The sequence below is a fragment of the Talpa occidentalis genome, unplaced genomic scaffold, assembly GCF_014898055.3.
Source record: "Talpa occidentalis isolate TD23 unplaced genomic scaffold, MPIMG_talOcc4v2.1 talOcc4.14, whole genome shotgun sequence".
Taxonomy (NCBI): Eukaryota; Metazoa; Chordata; class Mammalia; order Eulipotyphla; family Talpidae; genus Talpa; species Talpa occidentalis.
In genome coordinates this window covers 68,617,683-68,637,967 of record NW_023601433.1, presented here as the reverse complement: position 1 = coordinate 68,637,967, position 20,285 = coordinate 68,617,683, and the positions used below count along the sequence as shown (strand labels likewise).

The 20,285-nt window shown below is 37.5% G+C and overlaps 1 protein-coding gene across 7 annotated transcripts in view; it reads left to right on the top strand.

The window, feature by feature from the left end:
- CUNH10orf67 (chromosome unknown C10orf67 homolog) overlaps positions 1-18,030 on the top strand; it is a 139,038-nt gene extending 121,008 nt beyond the window's left edge. For all 7 annotated transcript variants that reach the window (XM_054695147.1, XM_054695146.1, XM_054695150.1 and 4 more), the window contains 3 exons: positions 1,289-1,369; positions 1,456-1,516; positions 17,625-18,030. In XM_054695147.1, coding sequence (XP_054551122.1) covers positions 1,289-1,369; positions 1,456-1,516; positions 17,625-17,707 — 225 coding nt within the window. In that variant the 3' untranslated portion in view covers positions 17,708-18,030. The remainder of the gene's footprint in view (positions 1-1,288; positions 1,370-1,455; positions 1,517-17,624) is intronic.
- Positions 18,031-20,285: the final 2,255 nt, after the last annotated feature.

Here is a 20,285-nt window from a genome sequence, read left to right as displayed (position 1 = left end):
TGAAAGTACTAAGTACTCAGCACATAGTACTTAGTGAAAGAAGGAAACTCACAAAGTATACTGTTTTTTACATTAAATCTAGTATGTTCTTAATACTGGTTCAGGATTTTAAGTCTGTAAAAGAAAAAAGTGATGTCATTTATATTGTGATACTTTATCTGTTATATGCCAATATTATATGCCAATTTTAGGAATGTTAAAATATCAGATTATGTCTTAGAATCAATGAAATAGGCTATCACACAATCAATACCATTAGCATAAGTTAAAATATATGCACAAAATTACATTTTTGCAAGAATGTATTTAAAATATTTAAAATAAAAATATGTCAATTCTGTGGAGAAGAACAAAAAGGCAGGCAGAGTGGATTGGGGGGGGTAGGACATGCGCACACACACATATATGCATGTATATATACATACATAACAAGCCAATGAGAGAGAAATCTTAGAGTAGGGAAAAATTTACACTTATCCCCAGGGTACAACGATGAACCTCCACTGCTTTTTATAAATATGCTTACCTTTGGTCCTTTTCACCTGGTCATCTTTCACATCATATTTGCCTTACAATATCAACATTAGGTGACAGTTTTGTTTGCACACTGCTGCTTCTAAATTTCCAGAAGAGATCATCTTGGTTTCTCACGATCCAGCACTTGGGGATCAGGGCCATCATTGGCGGCACTTCCCCATGCTAGGAGGTGCAGGGAAAGCCCTGGTCTGTCATAAATGGTGAATCCCAACTGGGATAAGAATAATAAAAAGTAAGTAGAGTTCGAAGAGACATCAAAAAAAAATTTTTCATTGAATTTTTTTTCTCAAATTGCTCTTAAAAAGGAAGGGATTTACTGCAGGGTTGTTGTAGTTTTAAGATTTATGCATACAAGAGCTGGGGTGCAGGCCAGAGGTATGAGGGTATGAGAGGATTCACCAGAGACAGAGTGGGGAGCAAAACAGGCAGATTGACTGAAATACACTGCTGAGGGGAGCAGCGGGCAGGACTGGAGAGGTCTGCTGCACCATGTGGGTCAGTTGCCTAGACTGGGATTGAACTCATGCTGCAGTGGCTGCAGATAGCTTTATAGTGCTGAGACTTAACCCTTTCTGCCACCAGGTAGGCCCTCCAGGGGTTTTAAGGAAAGGGTTTCCTTTGCCACATTTGAACAAGAAAGAGCATAGTTTTCATATGTTGGTTAACTAAGGGCCGAAGGAGAGTCTCTATCCGTTTGATTTTATAATTATTTACCCTTAATAATATAGTGTGTACCTTTTATGTCTTTCAGAAGGCAAAACCTTTAGTTGTGCAGTCCAAAACAAATTTGGCAGACACTGGTTCTTCTGGGAATGAATATTCTACAACTTTGGTAAGTAGATTATTTTTTCCCTATCAGCCTTTTATCAACCATTGTTATTCAGCCCCCACTAATGACACATTTTGGATTACCTACAGGTTGACCAAAAGTACATGGACATAATCAATGAACAGCTGTACTTTCCACCTTCAGAAAAATGTAAGAGTCTTGCTTGTTGGATAAAATTTTATGCACACAATGGATATTTAGTCTAGATTAACTTTGCTTTTCTTTATTACACTGAGATATTTGGTATTCTGGGTGACTACATGATTTATTTCATTCAGCTTATAATACACAGATATGCTGTGTATTATAGTTTATAATACACAGATATGCTGAATGGAAGTATGTAATATGTATTTCTGAATATTGATCACTGAATATTAACCAATTCATTTAAATAATGAATACTGGTTAATTCAATTAATTTAGTCCTACTTCAAAACTAGAAATTGTCTTAGTTAGAATCCTGTTTATTAGTTAAACTGCCAACAAACCTAATGCTCTTGTTGAATTCTTGTTTTTCTAATGTAAGAATTAGAACAAATGTAGAGCTACTTCCTATGGAAACAACCCAAATGCCCAAAAATAGATGAATGGATCTAGAAGATGTGGTATATATATACAGTGGAATATTACTCAGCAATCAAAAAGATAAACTCATGGCATTCACAGCAACGTGGATGGAGCTAGAAGGGATTATGCTCAGTGAAATAAGCCAGAAAGAAAAAGAAAACTATCGGATGATTTCACTTATAGGAAGAATGTAGAGAAAACAAATAAGGAATAAGGGGGGGAGTAAGTTTAATAAATTAAAAATCAAAATCAACAGACAACTATAAATCAGAGCCATACTGCAGGGGAGGGGGAGGGGAAAGGATAAAAATAGGGGTGGGCAGAGCACAGGGACTATGGTGATGGGACATGGGTGAATTTGGTGGTGGGAATTTCACAGGGACTACACCTGAGAGGAGAAAGCATACATTGTACAAAAATGAAGAATGATGTAAAAAATAAATAAAGTTTTTTTTAAAGTAGGACTACTTCTAGCCCACTTTATCTCCCATTAGAACTTAATGGGCTTCAAATTGAATTTTCCTGAATCCGGAAATACGTGTTTTCCATAAATTTCCACAAGTCTTTAGAAAACAACTGTGCTTCCTTTTCCCTAGATTTGAAAACCAAGAAAGCTTTCTTATCACCTCTTTCAAAATTTTCCACATTATAAGCAGTCCAGGTGATGATGTTGACTGGCAAGTTGAGTAGGTGAATTTAAAGAGATTCATCCTTTAAAAACTTGTTAATAAGCTCTAATGAACACATTGAATTAACAAAAAATGACAGTACTATTGATGAAAACCAAAGAGTGTAGTAAGCTCTGTTTTTCATGTCTGGGAATGTTTAAATATATACTCTTATAATGAATCTTTATGCAATGGAGAAGTGTGTAATATGAGTCTAAATTCTAAAATCGAATGTTTAAATCTTCTACTTTTTAGTAATTAAATTGAGCTTCAGCAGAGAGAAACCTTCTCAACCCTTTGAAATAGAGCTACTTTTTCTATAGTGCTCATTTGTAGGTAGTTTCTGTTTCAGAGGTGCCTGCTTTGGGCACAGAAGAGATTTTCCACATTCCTGGTGTTGTCTGCCTCCCAGGCTGGCATTTGAATCATAGAAATGCCACGACTGAACCCCAATGCATTTACTGCTTAAAGAACAGCAAATCTTTCGAAGTACTGGCATTAACTGAGTGATTAGATCTGTTGAGTTGCTGGAAAATCCAACACAGCAAGTTACACCTAAAATATCATAAGGTATTAAAGAGAAGAGAGTCTCTCATGACTTATCTCCTAAATATAGATTGTTGGATTCAGAACCTGTGGTTGGCTTGAAATTTTATCCAGCAAGTCTAATTAACAGCAGCATTTCATTCCAAAACAAAATTCAGTGGAGTATTTTGCATCCTAATTGATTTTCCTCTGCCAAGTAAACCATTTTTCAAGTAATGGAAATAAAATATTTGAAGTAATACAAATAAACCTTGATGACCACCTGGAATATGAGGCAACCCCAGCCCAAACTAACATTGTCACTCCTTTTCCTCAGTCCTGAGAATACAAAGGTTGTACTGAAAATTCCCCTAAAAGTGATTGTGCCACTTTTTTTGCTTTACTAATACAATTGAACGTAATTTTTTTTATAATCCACAATTGTTTAGTATGCCACAAAGCTCATTATTATTATGAGTCTGCATTGCAGGACTGATATCAGTGACCCTGAATGCCTCTGGACATAACCCTGAAATTTCTTTCTACTTAATCTCTGATAATAGTGCTGATATGTCCTATTCTTCCCACTGAAGGTGGCTTGGGGGAATAAACTAGTTAGTCAAATCTTCTGCCTAGTTGAGTTTCAGTCAATCCTAATTTAAGAGAAATAAATGTCTTATTTTTAATGTATAAAAACAAATGAATGTCAGGAGGAAAGCAGAATTACAGATTTAATATAGGACATTAATGAATCTTTTCATTAAAAAGCAAGGTCTTTAATGATTTGCACTATTGGTTGTTATTCACACTGGACATTTAAAGGTCCAGGTACCTTGGAAGGCTTAGTGCCCTAGGAAATTAGTTAGTACATTGTCAGTGTTTTCAAGTTCCAATTCACAAATCCATTGTTATATTTCTTTCAGGACCCTAGAAAATACTTGAATATATTATCAGTGTTTTGCAGCACTAATTCACAAATGCATTTTTAAAGAGGTGTTTAGCTACCTGGTTAGTATGTACATGACTTATAGACATCTATTATTTTCTATAACATGGTAAGGGGCTGCTCTAAGTTATCTATTTGACCCCAAATCAAACTCTATAAAGAGCCCATTAGTATTTTATTTTTTTCCTTGTATAAATTTATTTATTTATTTATTTATTTATTTATATTTTTTATTTTTATATTCCCCATACAATTGCAACCCCCTTATTTTGACCCAAATCCCTCCTTCGCCCACACTCCCCCCATCATGTGTCTCTGGTTCATAGTTGTTTGTTGATTTTGATTTTTTTCTTTCTTATAGTTATTCTTTTTCCTGGTCCCTTATTTAGGTTTTCTAAATTCCTGCTATGAGTGAGACCATCTGGTATTTTTCTTTTTCTTTCTGGCTTATTTCGCTGAGCATGATCCCTTCCAGCACCATCCATGTTGCTGCAAATTGCATGTGTTTATCTTTTTTGTTGTTGTTGGTTTTGTTTTGTTTTGTTTTTTATTTATTTATACAAGCACTGGGTACAGTCAGAAGCGCGGAAGGGTGAGGGAATTCACCAGAGCCAGAGCGGGGAGCAGAGCAGGCAGAAGGACCGAAGTACACTGCTGAGGGGAGCAGCAGGTGGCAGGAGAGGTCTGTGCGCCATGTGGGACCCTCCTCCAGTGGCCAGAGAGCAGCCGGGGATTGAACTGGCACTGCAGAGGCTGCAGGCAGCTTCGCAACCCAGCGCTCAACCGCTGCGCCACCGGAGAGGCCCTGTTTATCTTTTTTGAATGCTGAGTAATATTCCATTGTGTATATGTACCACATCTTCTTGATCCAGTCATCTATTTTGGGGCATTTGGGTTGTTTCCAAAGCTTAGCTATTGTAAATAGTGCTGCTATAAACATAGGGGTGCAGGTGTTCTTTGGAATTAATGTTTCTGTGTCCTTTGGGTAAATACCTAGGAGTGCAATGTTCCACATCACTTGAAATCAGGGAAATGCAAATAAAAACTACAATGAGATACCATCTTACACCAGTGAGAATGGCACATATTAAAAAAGCTGGCAACAACAAATGTTGGCGAGGATGTGGAGAAAAAGGAACTCTCCTGCACTGCTGGTGGGAGTGCAAACTGGTCCAACCGCTATGGAGAGCTGTGTGGAGATTCCTCAACCTACTAAAGATAGAGCTTCCATTAGTATTTTAAATGCCTATTGAAAATTTATCTTCCCTGTTAACAGGATCCTCAGTGTTGCCTCAAATTAAGGTTCTTTGGTTGTACTTCCCATAACACAAGATACTTTTTTAAATTTGATTTATTTATTTTCTTATATCATTGCTACTTTTTGATAGTTCCCATAGTTCTCCCACCACCACCGCACCCATGAACCATCACCATGATCCCTTGTGCTCTTCCTGTCCCTGTTTTGACTGCTCTTCCTCCTCCTCCCCTGCTGGATGCCTCAGATCTGTGGTCTGCCTGAAAGTTTTATCTTTTTCCTGATCCTTTGCTCGGTTTCTCTATATTCCACATAGAAGTGAAACCATCTGATGTTTGATTTTTTCTTTCTGACTTTTTTTTTAGTATAATCCCTTCCAGCTCTCTCCATGTTGCTGCAAATGGCATGAGTTTATCTTTTTTGATCACTGAATAGTATTCCATTGTGTGTATATACCACATCTTCTTGATTCATTAATCTGTTTCCACAAGATACTTTTTAACTTTAACAATACTTTGAACAATTAGTGGGTATAGTTACTATCTAGATGTCTTTCAAGTTTTAACTCTAATATTCACAAAGCCCTATGAAATTAGCATTCTTGCTTTACTCTAGTCCACAGAGGAGACAATTGGATTCAGAGAGGTTTAGATAGATGCCAGAGTTACTCCACAAATAAGTATATTCACTGCCAGACGGTGTGGGCCTGGACCCCAGGCTGTCACCACTCAATTATATTAACTTGCTCAAGACTCAAGTATAAAAACATGTCCCATTCTCAACCATACACAATGGGAAAATGTGATAAAACAGAAAAGCTTCAGAGATGGAGGAATTTCTGTTTTAATCTCAGTTCTAGTCACTTACTCACTAGGTGACTTGATCTCAATTACCTCTGCTGTGTAAAATGCAAAGGGTGTCCTCACATATAACTTTGTTATGCAGGTTAAATGAGACATGTCTAGTTAACTCCTATCTCTATCTTTCCTCCTGAGTTGTTCCTAATATAATCCCCAGCTTCCCAAGTTAACATCTGGCAACCAAATTTTTTAATCCACTTCACATACCACTAGTAAACTAGTCTCTCTTTTAGTTCTTTAGTGACTAATTTTCTACAAGGCATTACTAAGAATTAAATCTAGCATTAGTATCAAAATATACAATGTATATTTTGAAAAGTATGAAATAAAACAACAGTATGTGTTTTAAAATGTTTTATGAGGTGACATGTGTTTCCTAAAAATGGAAAATGACTTGTTATGTGGCAAATTTTATTCCCCAAAATTCTTACGAGTACAACAGAAAGCCACTCGTGCAGCATAGAAAGTCTAAGAGATAAATAAGCCCTTGTTATTATAAGGGATTTAAAAAATGAGGTACAATTTTATCGCAAAATTTCAAAGCAGTTTTTTACGTAGTAGTAATGATCCCAAGAGAGCCCAGGCAACATTATTAATTTGTTTGCTACTTCACTGTGATAAAATTTGGGATCTGAGCTGCCCATTGTGTGCTGTGCACCGCCACAGATTTTATGTACTCAAGAAGACCTTTCTCACAGTCCAGTAATTAGGTGCTATTGACATTGTAATCTTTGGAAATGTCCTTAATGAGCCCCAAAGACACAGATCTCAATGATAAAACCTCAGAGTTAACAGTGATTCTTTAAGTTGCTGGTGAGTAAGTGAGAGCTCAAACAATAATATCTGAAACAGAGGAGAAACCCAAATTTAAACCAAGATTACATTGTGTTGATAATTCTCTGAGACTTTTAGAGAAGAAACATCTAAGAGGTGATTTTAAAAAATAGCAGAACAATAGCAACATATTTGACAGCATTTTAAAATCTTTTGTTACCCTTTGACACTTCGAACCAGAAGTTTTGTTTTTGTTTTGTTTTTTTAGAAAACCTATTTCCCACCATTTTATATAAATAAATATTTATTGAAAGGTCAAGATTAATACGCATTAAAAATGTACTTTATTAATTTGATGGACTGTCTTGTATTAATCCATTGCCTATACATACTTTCACACATATGTGGACAATGTTTCATTTAATAAATGCCAGGAAGCACATTTCTAATTATGCCCAATACTGGTACTGAGAGCTCTCCAAAGTATAAAGATGAGCCTGCTTCTTGCATGCATTGTTTTACATTTGTTGGGGTGAGTTGGATTCCAGCAGCCTGTCTGGATCCTATGAACACTGATTTCATCCCAAACTTCAGCTGCCCTATTGCTGCCCTGTTACTTAAAAGGCATTAAAATCATACAAATCTTTATGGTGGTAACAAAATATTAACAAAGGGTTTAATTCATGCAGAGACAATGGGTATTAACTTAAATTTAGAAGTGATTCTGTGAAAGAAATGGCAAAATTATGTATGATTCATGCAAATTCAAGGACATTTCAAGTACATCCTTCACAGAATGCATATAGAAGCTCCCATATAATAGTTCCTTTCCTTGGAGGAACCCCAAGTTTGGAATTTGAGGGAATAAAGTAAGATAAAGAAAGCAGGTATTTTTAAGTGTCAGTGTGTTGAAATGACACTAGATGCTAACCCTCAGTCTCTCACAATCCTAGCTTGTTCAGCCTCTTTAATGAGGTTGCTCATCTTAAACAAACAAGACAATCACATGGAAAACAGTAAATACAGAAATATAAAAATATATAACATAAAAATAGAAATTATTTCTGCTACTAATTTCTACACAAATGTAAACTGGGGGTGACAAAAATTAGCAATTTCATTATTTATGTTTTTATATGATAAGAATGCAATTGAGGAAGGGTTTCATTTCCTCACAGACATATATAATGTCAAAACTATTTTTAGTATGAAATATTTTGAATATTCAGAAAACACAGAATTACACGTTCAACACCAGGTGGCTCTGTTAGATTTTGCCATGTGCCATTCATAAAAGAAATAAAACAGGGCCTCCCCTGTTGGTGCAGCGGTTGAGAGCGGGGCTGCGAAGCTGCCCACAGCCTCTGCAGTGCTGGTTCAATCCCCAGCCGCCAGCGAGGGTCCCACATGGCACGCAGACCTCTCCTGCCTTACCCGCTGCTTCCCTCAGCAGTGTATTTTGTCACTCTGTCTGTTCTGTTCGCAGCTCTGGCTCTGGTGAATTCTCTCACCCTCCCGCTCTTCTGACGGTACTCAGTGCTTTTATGAATAAACAAATAAATCTTTTTAAAAAAAAAAGAAATAAAACAGTGAGGAATTGAAGCGCCCTGAGATCCATTTTCCTCCCTCCCTAGAGGCAACCACTGCCTTTATTTTAGTATTTGTCAGTCTTGCATATTTTATAATATTCCTGTACACACACACACACACACACACATAAACACACCTGACACTGTGTATATAACATCATTTGGCATATTGGTGGCATTATCTAAAAAATATCAGACTGCATGTGCCTTTTTCCCCATAAATGTTACATTTTTTAAAATTTAATAATATTTTGTTGCTTAGAACTTGAGTTCCTCAATATTTCCTGTAGTCTATTTTATTGTATAAATATACTTACAATACCTTGAATTTTCCTGTTGATGAAATCTAGAAGATTTTTAATTTGATGCAGCATAAACACAACTGTTATAAACATCCCTATACATTTCTTAAGTCATATGTGCCAGAGTTTCACTAAAGTGCGTAGGAATGTAATTGCTGTGTTGGGTTTATACACTTTTAACTTCACTTGATACTGTTGTCAAATTATGCTACTAAATGGTTATTCTAATTTACACTCATATTAGTAGTTTATGAGCTTGTATTTTTTTTCAATTAGTACTTCAGCTTTTGCTTAGTTCTAAATATTTTACTATAATTATGATTACTCCTGTAACATGAGACTTTTAAACATGCTTTATTGAGGTTACCCACCTTTAATTAATGATGTCTAATTTAATTGTATTTAGGTCAGTAAATGTGGCCTGTAAAGATATTTGTCATCTCATATTAGTAGTTTATGAGCTTGTATTTTTTTTCAATTAGTACTTCAGCTTTTGCTTAGTTCTAAATATTTTACTATAATTATGATTACTCCTGTAACATGAGACTTTTAAACATGCTTTATTGAGGTTACCCACCTTTAATTAATGATGTCTAATTTAATTGTATTTAGGTCAGTAAATGTGGCCTGTAAAGATATTTGTCATCAGAAATCTGTATAGACTTCTTTTGTGACAGTTTTGTAACTATTCTACACAAACTATTTTCTGAATTTTTAATTCTGTACCTATTACATCATCTTCCTATGACAAAGAATGTATGTGTTTCTTTTGGTAACGCTGTTCATTTTTAACATATTTCAAGGTTATATCAAATGTATCCTGATTTATTATGTTTTTTTCTTGTTGGAATCATTGCAGGCAGCATTCCTTTTTATCCCTAGTATACTTTGATGCCTTAAAGTCTATTGTATCTGGTAAAAATACTACTATAATAGCTTTTTATTTTTTTTTTTAAAGATTTATCTATTTATTTACACAATCACTGGGCACAGTCAGAAGCACGGGAGGGTGAGAGAATTCACCAGAGCCAGAGCGGGGAGCAGAGCAGGCAGACTGATGAAGTACACTGCTGAGGGGAGCAGCGAGCGGCAGGAGAGGTCTGCACGCCATGTGGGACCCTCTCCCATGGCCGGGGAGCAGCCGGGGATCGAACCGCTGCTGCAGAGGCTGCGGGCAGCTTCTCAACCCAGCACTCAACCGCTGCGCCACCGGGGAGGCCCCTATAATAGCTTTTTAATAGTACTTTTGCATTCATCTCTTTTTCCATCCTTTTAATTTTCATATTTTTTATGATTCTTTTATTTAATTTTTCTCTTTAAAGCAATTTAAAACTGAAATTTTTAGTTCTCTCTGATATCTGTTTTTTGATAGATGGATTTATACTATTCTATGCAATTGTAATTATAGATCAGTTTGAACTTATTTCTACTATGGGCTTTTTCTGGTATTTGCTTTATTTCCTATTTGCTTCTTTCATTTTGAATTGATATTGTCTATATTCTTTCATATTCCTTCATTCTCCTCTCCTGGTTTGAAAGCTAGAAGCTCTATTTCTTTTTCTTGTAGTGTGTATGTTTCTGTTACTGTATATGTATTAGTACATATGTATGTTAAAAAGTATCATTACTTCAATAATTTGTCTAGGGAGAGCCTATTGATGGTAAATTCTGTTTGTCTTAATTTTTATCTCACTTTCAATAGTAGTTTAGCAAGATACTGAATTCTAAAATGGAAGTTATATTTTCCTCCACATGTGTTATTATACCATCACCTTTAAGTCTCTGCTTAGGGTTTTATAAAGTCTGTTGTGAATTTGTAAGTCATTTCATGTTTTCTTTATGGTGGATTTGAAGGTTTTCTGTATTCTTTTTCTTTAAATATTTATTTTTTTATTTATTTAGAGATACAAGAACTGGGGTACAGGCAAGAAGTGAGGGGGAGAAGAGGATTCACCAGAGACAGAGTGGGGAGCAGAACAGGCAGACTGACTGAAATACACTGCTAAGAGGAGCAGTGGGTGAGATGGGAGAGATCTGCCATGCCATGTGGGTTAGCTCCCTGGCAGGGGATCAAATTCAAGCCGCAGGGACAATAGTGTGATAGCATGAGACCTAACGCCTGTGCCACTAGAGAGGCATCGTTTTCTGTATTCTTGATGGTCTGTTGTTTTACTACAGTATACTTAATAGTGCTTTTTTAAAATTTTATTTTTATATTCCCCATACAATTGCAACCCCCTTATTTTGACCCAAATCCCTCCTTTCCTCACACCCCCCGCCCCAGTGTGTCTCTGGTTCATAGTTGTTTGTTGGTTTTGATTTTTTCTTTCTGATAGTTATTCTTTTTCCTGGTCCCTTATTTAGGTTTTCTAAATTTCTGCTATGAGTGAGACCATCCAGTGTTTTTCTTTTTCTTTCTGGCTTATTTCGCTAAGCATGATCCCCTCCATCCATGTTGCTGCAAATTGCATGTGTTTATCTTTTTTGATTGCTGAGTAATATTCCATTGTGTATATGTACCACATCTTCTTGATCCAGTCATCTATTTTTGGGCATTTGGGTTGTTTCCAAAGCTTAGCTATTGTAAATAGTGCTGCTATAAACTGCATGGTATTGGAACCAGAACAGACACACGGACCAATGGAACCAAATAGAAAACCCAGAAATATACCCACAGATTTACGGTCAACTAATCTTTGACAAAGGAGCAAAGAATATGCACTGGAGCAAAGAAAGTTTGTTCAATAAATGGTGCTGGGAAAACTGGGTTGCTACATGCAAAAGAATGAAACTTGATTACTACCTCACACCATGCACAAAAACCAACTGAAAATGGATTAAAGAACTAGACATAGGACCTGAAACCATAAAATATATAGAAGGAAATATAGGCGAAACACTACATGACATGCACCTCAAAGAAGTCTTTACAAACACATCACCCAAAGCAGTGATAGTGAAGGCAAAGATAAACAGTTGGGACTACATCAAATTAAAGAGCTTCTGCACAGCAAAAGAGACAATAAGAAAAACAAAGAGAAACCCCACCAACTGGGAGAACATTTTTGCACACAACACTAATGATAAAGGACTTATCACAAAAATCTACAAAGAGCTGATGAGACTCAACAAAATCAATAGTGCTTTTTTAAAAAAAGTTTTATTTTATTCATTTATGCATACAAGAGCTGAAGTGTAGGCCAGAGGTGGTGGGGTGGAGGGCAGTGAGAGGATTCACCAGAGACAGATTGAGGAGCAGAACAGGCGGCTCTACTGAAATACACTGCTGAGGAGAACAGCAGGCCAGAAGTCTGCTGCACCATGTGTATTAGCTCCCTACCTGGGAATTGAAATCATGCTGCAGTGGCTGCCAATAGCTTCATAGTGCTGAGACAACCCCTTGCACCACCAGGAAGGCCCTCAATAGTGCTTTTATCTTTCTCAATATTCACAGTACAAACTGAATCTCACAATTCATATTTTTCTTTACTTCTCAAAATTCCTCAGCTACTGTATTTGCAAATAATGCTTGCATAGCATTCTCAACATCCATTTTTCTGAAGTGCCTATCAATTTCTTTCCCATACCTCTACATCTAAATTTTCTAACAGTCATGTGTTGTTGTTGTTGTTGTTTTTGTTGTGCATATGGGTGGATTCCTTCTCTGTTGTGTCTGTAGCCATGTCCAACTTTACCTTTTATAAGGATACAGACACTTTGGATTAGGGCCCTCCCTAGTGACCTCATCTTAATTTAATCATATACAAATACTCTAGGTCATACCCACAGGGACTGGGAGTTAGGACCTCAGCATTTTGGGGGGATACAATTCAGTCTATAACACCCTGGCCCATTGCTTTACATTTCTTTATCAGAGAAATGTTAATCTTCTTTAGCCCAGGTTTTTATTTTTGTTGTTGTTGTTCTCTCTTTTTAAAATTGTATCACATCCATGTGGTGAACTAAATAATAAATTCACTACTCTATTGCACTCTTTTGTTCCAAAAAAAGTCCTATATGTTCAGGACTTCATGTTTGTCTTCATTTTTCTGGCCCAAAGACTCTTCATCTGATTTTAGCCTTATGTCTATAATCTATTCTAAGAAACTTTATAAACAATGGCATCGCTGTTGTTGTTCTATACATCAAAAACATGCCTTTCATTAATATCTACCATTTTTAAGTTTTTTATTGTATTACTTTTTATTGAGATGATGTTGATGCACAACACAGTATATGATTTGGAGGTATATCATACTCTTCAAATGTATGTCCTGACACCATGCCTTATCTACCTTTTTTTAAGTACTGTGCACTAGCTTTGCTCCTGTCCCATAGTTAAAGCATGTCTCATGACCAAGACTAGAGTCATTGTGGGAGACAACTTCAAAATGTTGGATACCAAGAAGATCACACCTCTCTGTTGTCATTCAATTCATTCATTCTATAGACTTTATGAACACCTGCTATAAGCAAAGCTTTGGGGTAGGCACTGAGGATACAGAGTGATCTCAACACTTGGAATTTATATACTAAGACTAATACTCAATGACTAGCACAGTCAATGTAAGTAATACCAGGATTTGTGGAAGGTCCAGTGAGGCAGGATGGGCTTGAGAGGCCTCTCTGCATTCTTCACCGAAAGAATGGCTACCTTGCTGCTCAGGATTATCTATCCATAGCCTCTTCTCCCAAAAGGATAATAAAAATCTAAAACACAGAAAGAAAAGTTCAGATTTTTTCTGTGTATATATTTTGAAATTATAATAGAAAAAATTCCTGTATTTCTTTGGTAACCTGTAAATACAAACATGAAACTGTGTGAAAATAATGTTTACGCTAAATATTCAAAGTTGAGAAGAGCAGTTAAATGTGTGATTCTTGGACCTCCCCCCATTCATTTGTCTATGGGATAAACACTTGTTTGTAACTTCAAACTCATACTTGTGCAAATTACGTAGAACAAAATTCCAAGTGAAAGTCTTTTTAAAAATAGCTACTTAAAGTTTCCATATGAAGTATATTTATTTTTCTCTAGAATTAGGACAGATTGCATTGGGAGCTCAGTCTTTCATACAGAGGGGAGTGAGGAATAGAGTTGAGCTTTCATTTTCTCACAAAAGGCACAATGTGAAGCGCATCTGTGAACATTGCATAATTTGTTATGTTCTACAAAGAGGTGGGTTTTTGTTATACACATACCAAAGCTATTTGGTACTGTTTCACCAATGATCTCTATTCAGGTCCAGAAAAGAAATTGGCCTCAGAAGAGTGAAAGGAGAGTAAATTTTTCTTTAAAAATTAGATACAGATTATCACTTCAAAATGCAGGAGGGAATTTTACAAGTGACGATGCACTGATTAGCTTTCCAATGGACATCCAGTCCTTTATGGAACACATACGAGCTGTGGTCAACTGTGACCAATGTGGTTTATTACTCTCCAGAAGAGTTGAACTGAGATTACCCATCTAATTTAATTGAGAAATGTTGGGTGAACTTGAACTGTTTCATGGACATGAATGACCAGAAAATTTATTTGATAAGACATTAAAGGCTGAATATGGTAACTATCTCTTTGATGGTTTGATACAGTCATTTCTCTAGTTCATTAGCATTTCTTTCATATATTTTTTGTTATTTCTCTTCGGTGATTATATGAACAGCCTAAATGAAAGAAAAAAGAGGGTGGATTTCTATACAATATTATTACCCAAAAATAGAAACCTTACCTTTATTGGTAAATATGTATGACAGTTTTAATGTAGTTTACATGTGAAAAGTGACATGAGCTTTCAAGTAAAGGAAACTAACAGTAATTAAACTGTAGGAAAATGAATAAGTTCACTGTTTTCATGTGATAGTGCCTAAATTATTTTTAACTATTGTCTTCTGATTTTATTAAATAAGACCACAGAGACATCCAGAAGTTGGAGATGTTATCACCAACCTCCTTCGTATTTCCTTATAAATTGGACAATGTGTACTATCCTTGGTGTTATCTCTGAAATATTTATGGTAAATTCATAGATTGGCACATGAAGTGGCAGCATATGATGAAGGTGTTTCTCTCCACAGGTCTGCTAACATTTAAGGTGAAATTTTCTGTGTGCTCAATGAAAATGCTAAAGTGTAATTTGGATATGAATTATTTTTTACTGTACTTCAGTGGTTTATCTTTTAAACTGTTCACAGAAACTCTGATATAGAAACCCTAAGAATAAATTACAAAAATCATACTTCATGTTACTAGTGACTCTTTAAATGGAATTTTTCATTGAAACTTTGTCATTAAGATAGAAAGGCCTTTTGGTTGTGCCCATACAAGCATAATAAATTGTATATGTTTGTGATACTGAATGACTCTTGCCCATATGCTGCACTGCAAAGCTACATGAATGAGGCATTTACCAAATCAGGCCCACCACATTAAACAGAAAAACAATCTTTATTCATGGTAACTTATCAGTTTCAATTAATCAACCTTAACAATGGAAATTCTGATGTGTTCAAGCAACTTGAAAGCAATAGGTCATCTCCAGGGCAGCCATGTTGTGTCTTTGTGCCTAAGGTTTCAAACAAAGCAACATCTCCAATAAATATACATACATAAACATATATACATGTGCATATATATACATACCAATGGATGGTTACAGTTATGTCTTGTTGTGCCAATAAAAATGCACGCTTATTGTTTATGATTTTTTATCATAGCAAATGTAATTGTTTTCCTTCAAGTATTACTTTTTGAGCTCTGCAAGTTTAAACAAAAGGAAAGAAATTTCCATTGGATGACCATCCTTTCAGTTTCTGTGCTGCTATGTGAATAGCATTGTGCAAACCATTCCAATGGTTTTGAAAAGGGGTAACCATTGGTTTGATTTGGTTACACGGTTTAGTAAAGAGCTCCCTCCCACTGCCTTAGGGTCTGTGAAAGGTCTGTGACCTGTTTAGAACTGCCAAGTGAAATGTCATGTCGCCCCTCCCAAATGGGAGTATCTGCATTCATTTGATCAGTATAAAAAATGATTGGGGATGGCGAGATCAGTGCTTTTGAATTGCAATTTATAGCAGTTTACAAAAATGCACATTGTTGGAAAAGAAAACATGGAAGTGTTTCTTTCTAAATTGCATTACCTGTGAAATGTCATTAGTCTTTTAAGGATATTTACATCCTTTTTTTTATTATTTAGAAGACTTATATTAACTAAAGAAAACCAGAATTTTATTACATTATGATTTTTTAACTTTTATTTTGATTTTAATAGCACCTATAAGGAAAACGATATGTCTGAATTCTTAGGATAAACATAATTTCTTCTTTCCCTTTATTAATCCTCTAAGATAATCTTTGCTATCAGGTTGTATTGGCAGAAGATTCCCAATTACCTTTTCCAGATTATAGAGGAGATTCATAATTTGGTAATTGCTTTGTCTGATGATTTCTAATAGAGCCTGAAATCCCAGGCATACTTCACTCTACCAGGTTTCCATTATTGCGTCAAGGGTTTTACTACTGAAACATCAGATGAATTCCTTCTCAATTATGGTACCCATATGCTCAGCTGCAGGTATGCATAGTTTCATAAAAGGAAATGTTATTTATTTTCATTAAATGTGAAAAATAACAGTTGAAATTAATCCCAAAAGTTAAGGTAGGCTGTCAAGTTCATAAAGTCTTAATGCAGCCACCCGGCTCTGCAGGGAGCAGAAGACAATGCCCTCTATACTATGTCTAGAAATCTCACAAACCTCATTTCTCCCCTTAGACAGTGGGTGGAACCGAACATTATTTTGAAGAATTCGTGTTTGAGTAAGAAAAGTTACCTTGGGAGAGGGACCCCAGAAGGTCCCTGGTGGATACTTGACTAGAATAAGAAAACCCATGTTTGAGAAAAGATTTGACCCAGATAGACTCCCAAGCACTCCACTTTGAACCTCCCCACCATTGAGAGCTGAGGTTGTCACGTTTTTATCTTTGTTCATGTTAAGCCTTGGAATGACAGCCTGGCTCTGTGTTCTGCTCTCCCACTGCCCTGGCTGTAAGTGTCCACATTGACACCTACCGGTGACCACAGGCTGCAAGGCTTTGTTGACTTCTTCACGCTCCTGGCTGTCACTGGGATTAGCTCAGGGCCTTTGTTTCCCTTCAAAGCTGGAACATCACATCCCATGTTGTGACTTTGCTGTCTCAGACCCCCAACGCTTTCCTCACAATTTATACACCAGGTAAATGTCCCTCCCCCTACAGAGCAGAGAGCCCAGCTTGGGTGTGGGGTGTGATGAACCTCCCCTTTCCCAACTTTAGAACCACTGTCAGTTCTTTTTATTTCTTTCTTTTCACTCCCAATTGTCTATTTCATATGGAAGAAAGAGAGGAATGCAAATGGACGTTTAAACCTTAGACCCAAGGACAGGACCCAAGGACGGGGCCATCTCTCCTATTCTTTTTCATTATCTTCCTGTTAGGGAGGGGACTCTCAGCAGGTGATGTGCTAGTGTTAGTCGTCAGTACCTAAGACCATTCTGCAGTCCAGGACAACAGGAAAACTGTCCCAGAAAAAAAAATTGCTTGAGGTGCTATTTTGAAGGCCAAGGAGGCGCTAGCCACCTCACTCTCCTCCCCTCACCACCTCTTCCCCAGGTTATTGAGGAGTCCCCCAAGCTGGGGTGGACCTGAGATGATCCAAGACAAGGTTGAGGAGCGGGGAATGGCTTATGTACAGTAACTAAAATTTCACATCTATTCATCTTTCCATATTTTTAGTGAAAACGGTCGAGAAACATTCGCCGAAGAACATGCTGGTACCCCGGAGCTCCGCAGGGACTGACGAGGATGGCACTCATTAACCGGGAACACTGAGCTGCGCCCCGCGGGACCACAGAAGGAGGGCCCTCACCAACTGGGCGCGAAGCCCGCCTCTCTGGCACGGGTACGATCTTCTACTAGGCATTTCTCATACAACTGTTGGGCCTCACTGGGTGATGTATAGTAACTGGAGCAGCGCACTTGAGAAACTCGAGGCGCGCCCTTGGGGCGCATCTTTCCGAGCCCTTAACTGCTGGCGCGCAGACCGAGGGGCCGCCAGATCCATCCTCGCACTTCCTCAACTCGGTGGTGTGCCCCAGCGCAGACGGTTCCAGAAGGGACGAACTTCAATTAAAAATTTTGAGGCACTAAACTGGTTTCACTCCCTCTTTAATCCGTTGGGTCTCTATAAAACAAAGTCACGTCTGCTTGCCTTCTCATCCACCAGTTAGTTAATCCCCATGACGGAGAACCATCCCCCCACCACCCCCTAAAGGGGGTTTAAAAGTCGTAAACAAGTCTTTCCTAACTCAGGAGACTTCTGCTGCCCAGAAAGGATCCAGACCAAGATTCAGCATCTGTTCTTTCCCGCATGACAGGTACCATTTCCTGAAAGGCCGCTCTGCTTTCTTGTGGGCGTAATGTTCTCGTCGCCCCTTGTTCCCCTAACTACAAGTTAGGCCCTGTCTGTATCCCAGTTTCAGAATCGTAGGTTCTGGGTTGCAGATTTCTAAAACCATTTATTAAGTCTCGGGAAATATATGTGTGGCAGCACTCACATAAAGCTGAGGTGCTCTGGTGCAAAAGGAAGCTAGAGCGGCGATTTATTTGTGCGTAAAAAGCACAAGCTTTAATTGGAGAGAGACGTGTTATTTTCAACACAAGTACATGGGGTGGCATAGCGCTGTGGAGCATTATTCGAGCTTCATCTACTATGCACTATATGCCACCGTCTCCAAAGGAGTGTTGCCCTAGAAACTTGTTTTAAATCTGCTGCTATATATCAACACCTTGTTTTAGCAGTCCTTGGCTGAATTACAGTTACACAGTTTGGCGCTTCTTTCAAATTTCCTCCCATCAGTTTGGCTAAAGAAAGGAATTTTTCTCCTTTAGAAATGAATTGGCTTAATTAGTAAGTAGATTAATGGCAATTGCTGGTGAGTTGGTTTCCAGCAGAGTTTCACCAGAGAGGGTTAATCGGAGTCAGGTTTGGAATCTTTCCCAGAACTGGCTGCCAGCCATTTCCACCAACCAATCAACCCTACAAGAAACAGAGGAAATGAAATAGAATTTATATTCTCTGTGCTATTATCCTAGACGGAAATTCCTTGGAAGCAGCCTTGTGATGGGGTGCCGCACAAACTGTTTGATTTCAGAATTTTAACAGAAACCTTGAAAAGTCTCACCTTCAAGATTTATCTGGGTGCCAAGGCAGAATTTCAAATTGCACAATGAGTGTCTCCAATGAACATTGAGGGCGCATTGGAAATGCCTTGGGCTCCTAGTCAATTTTAGGTTTAGAGAAGCCACAAAACCTCCCAAGTCCTCCCTAAGTCGGCTATCTACCAGAAGCCTCCAAAAAAAAGTTTAGTTGTACGTTTTGCAGCCTTTTCACTTATTTTTCCATAGTGATAAAAATGCATTCATAGTTTAACTTGCAGCTGCATTTGTCTTGCAAAAAAAAAAAAAAATCCCTGCTGAGAAATGCATATAATAGGAAAAACAGATCGGCTGGACAGCAGTGTAATTAATGCCAGAAAGGGCTGAGGCCGGTTTCATAGTTTGTCTTTTGAGGATATCAAGACGAGACCTGGTGAAAAATGACGCATGCTTTAGCATTTCAGAAAGCTGGCAACTGGCAGTGCTTTTCCTTTTTTCTTTGACTTTCTGCCTCAGAACAAAGAGGTCGGCAGAACTAGCTAGGTTGTAATGAGTTCTATGTCCCTAGCACATTAAGTGCATCATGGAAACATATTGTATCGAGATAGTTTGGAGGAGAATACTGGGGATGAAAGAGAATGGGTGCTTTGATCAGCTCCCTGGGGTCCTGAGCGCGCACAGACTGACTTGCAAGGAGTTATTCAGCTCCAGCTAGACACACTTACAACACCATTCAAAGAAATTTGCATATCTGTAATTTATCACATTGGTCCACAACATTTTTGCAAGGTAAATAAAAGTTGGCTAAATAAAAAATATCAATCATCGCAGATCTAGAGGAAACTGTGACTCCAGTCGCTCCATTAAAAACACAAATATGTCCATAAAACATTACTATTTAGAGGCCGACTTTATTTTAAAGTGTCCTTAGGGCAACAGGTTATGCGCTGACAAAGACAAGAGTGGCCACAATTTCTTTGCACTTCTGCTTGAGTAGAGTGTATCCGCTGAATAAAAGCAGAAAGCTGCTGAATGAGATGTGTGTGGCTATATCCAGCCAGAGTTATGCAGAGAAAAGTTAGAACACACTTGGAGGAGATGGGAAAGAGGACGCAATCTCCTCGGCGCCTGCAAGTGCTAGGTTAAGTCTTATTTCTCCATTGCTGATTTCATTGCCAAGCTTTGGTTGCCGGATTTTGAAGCTCAAGAGGATGAAATGTCCCCACACTCGGTCAATAG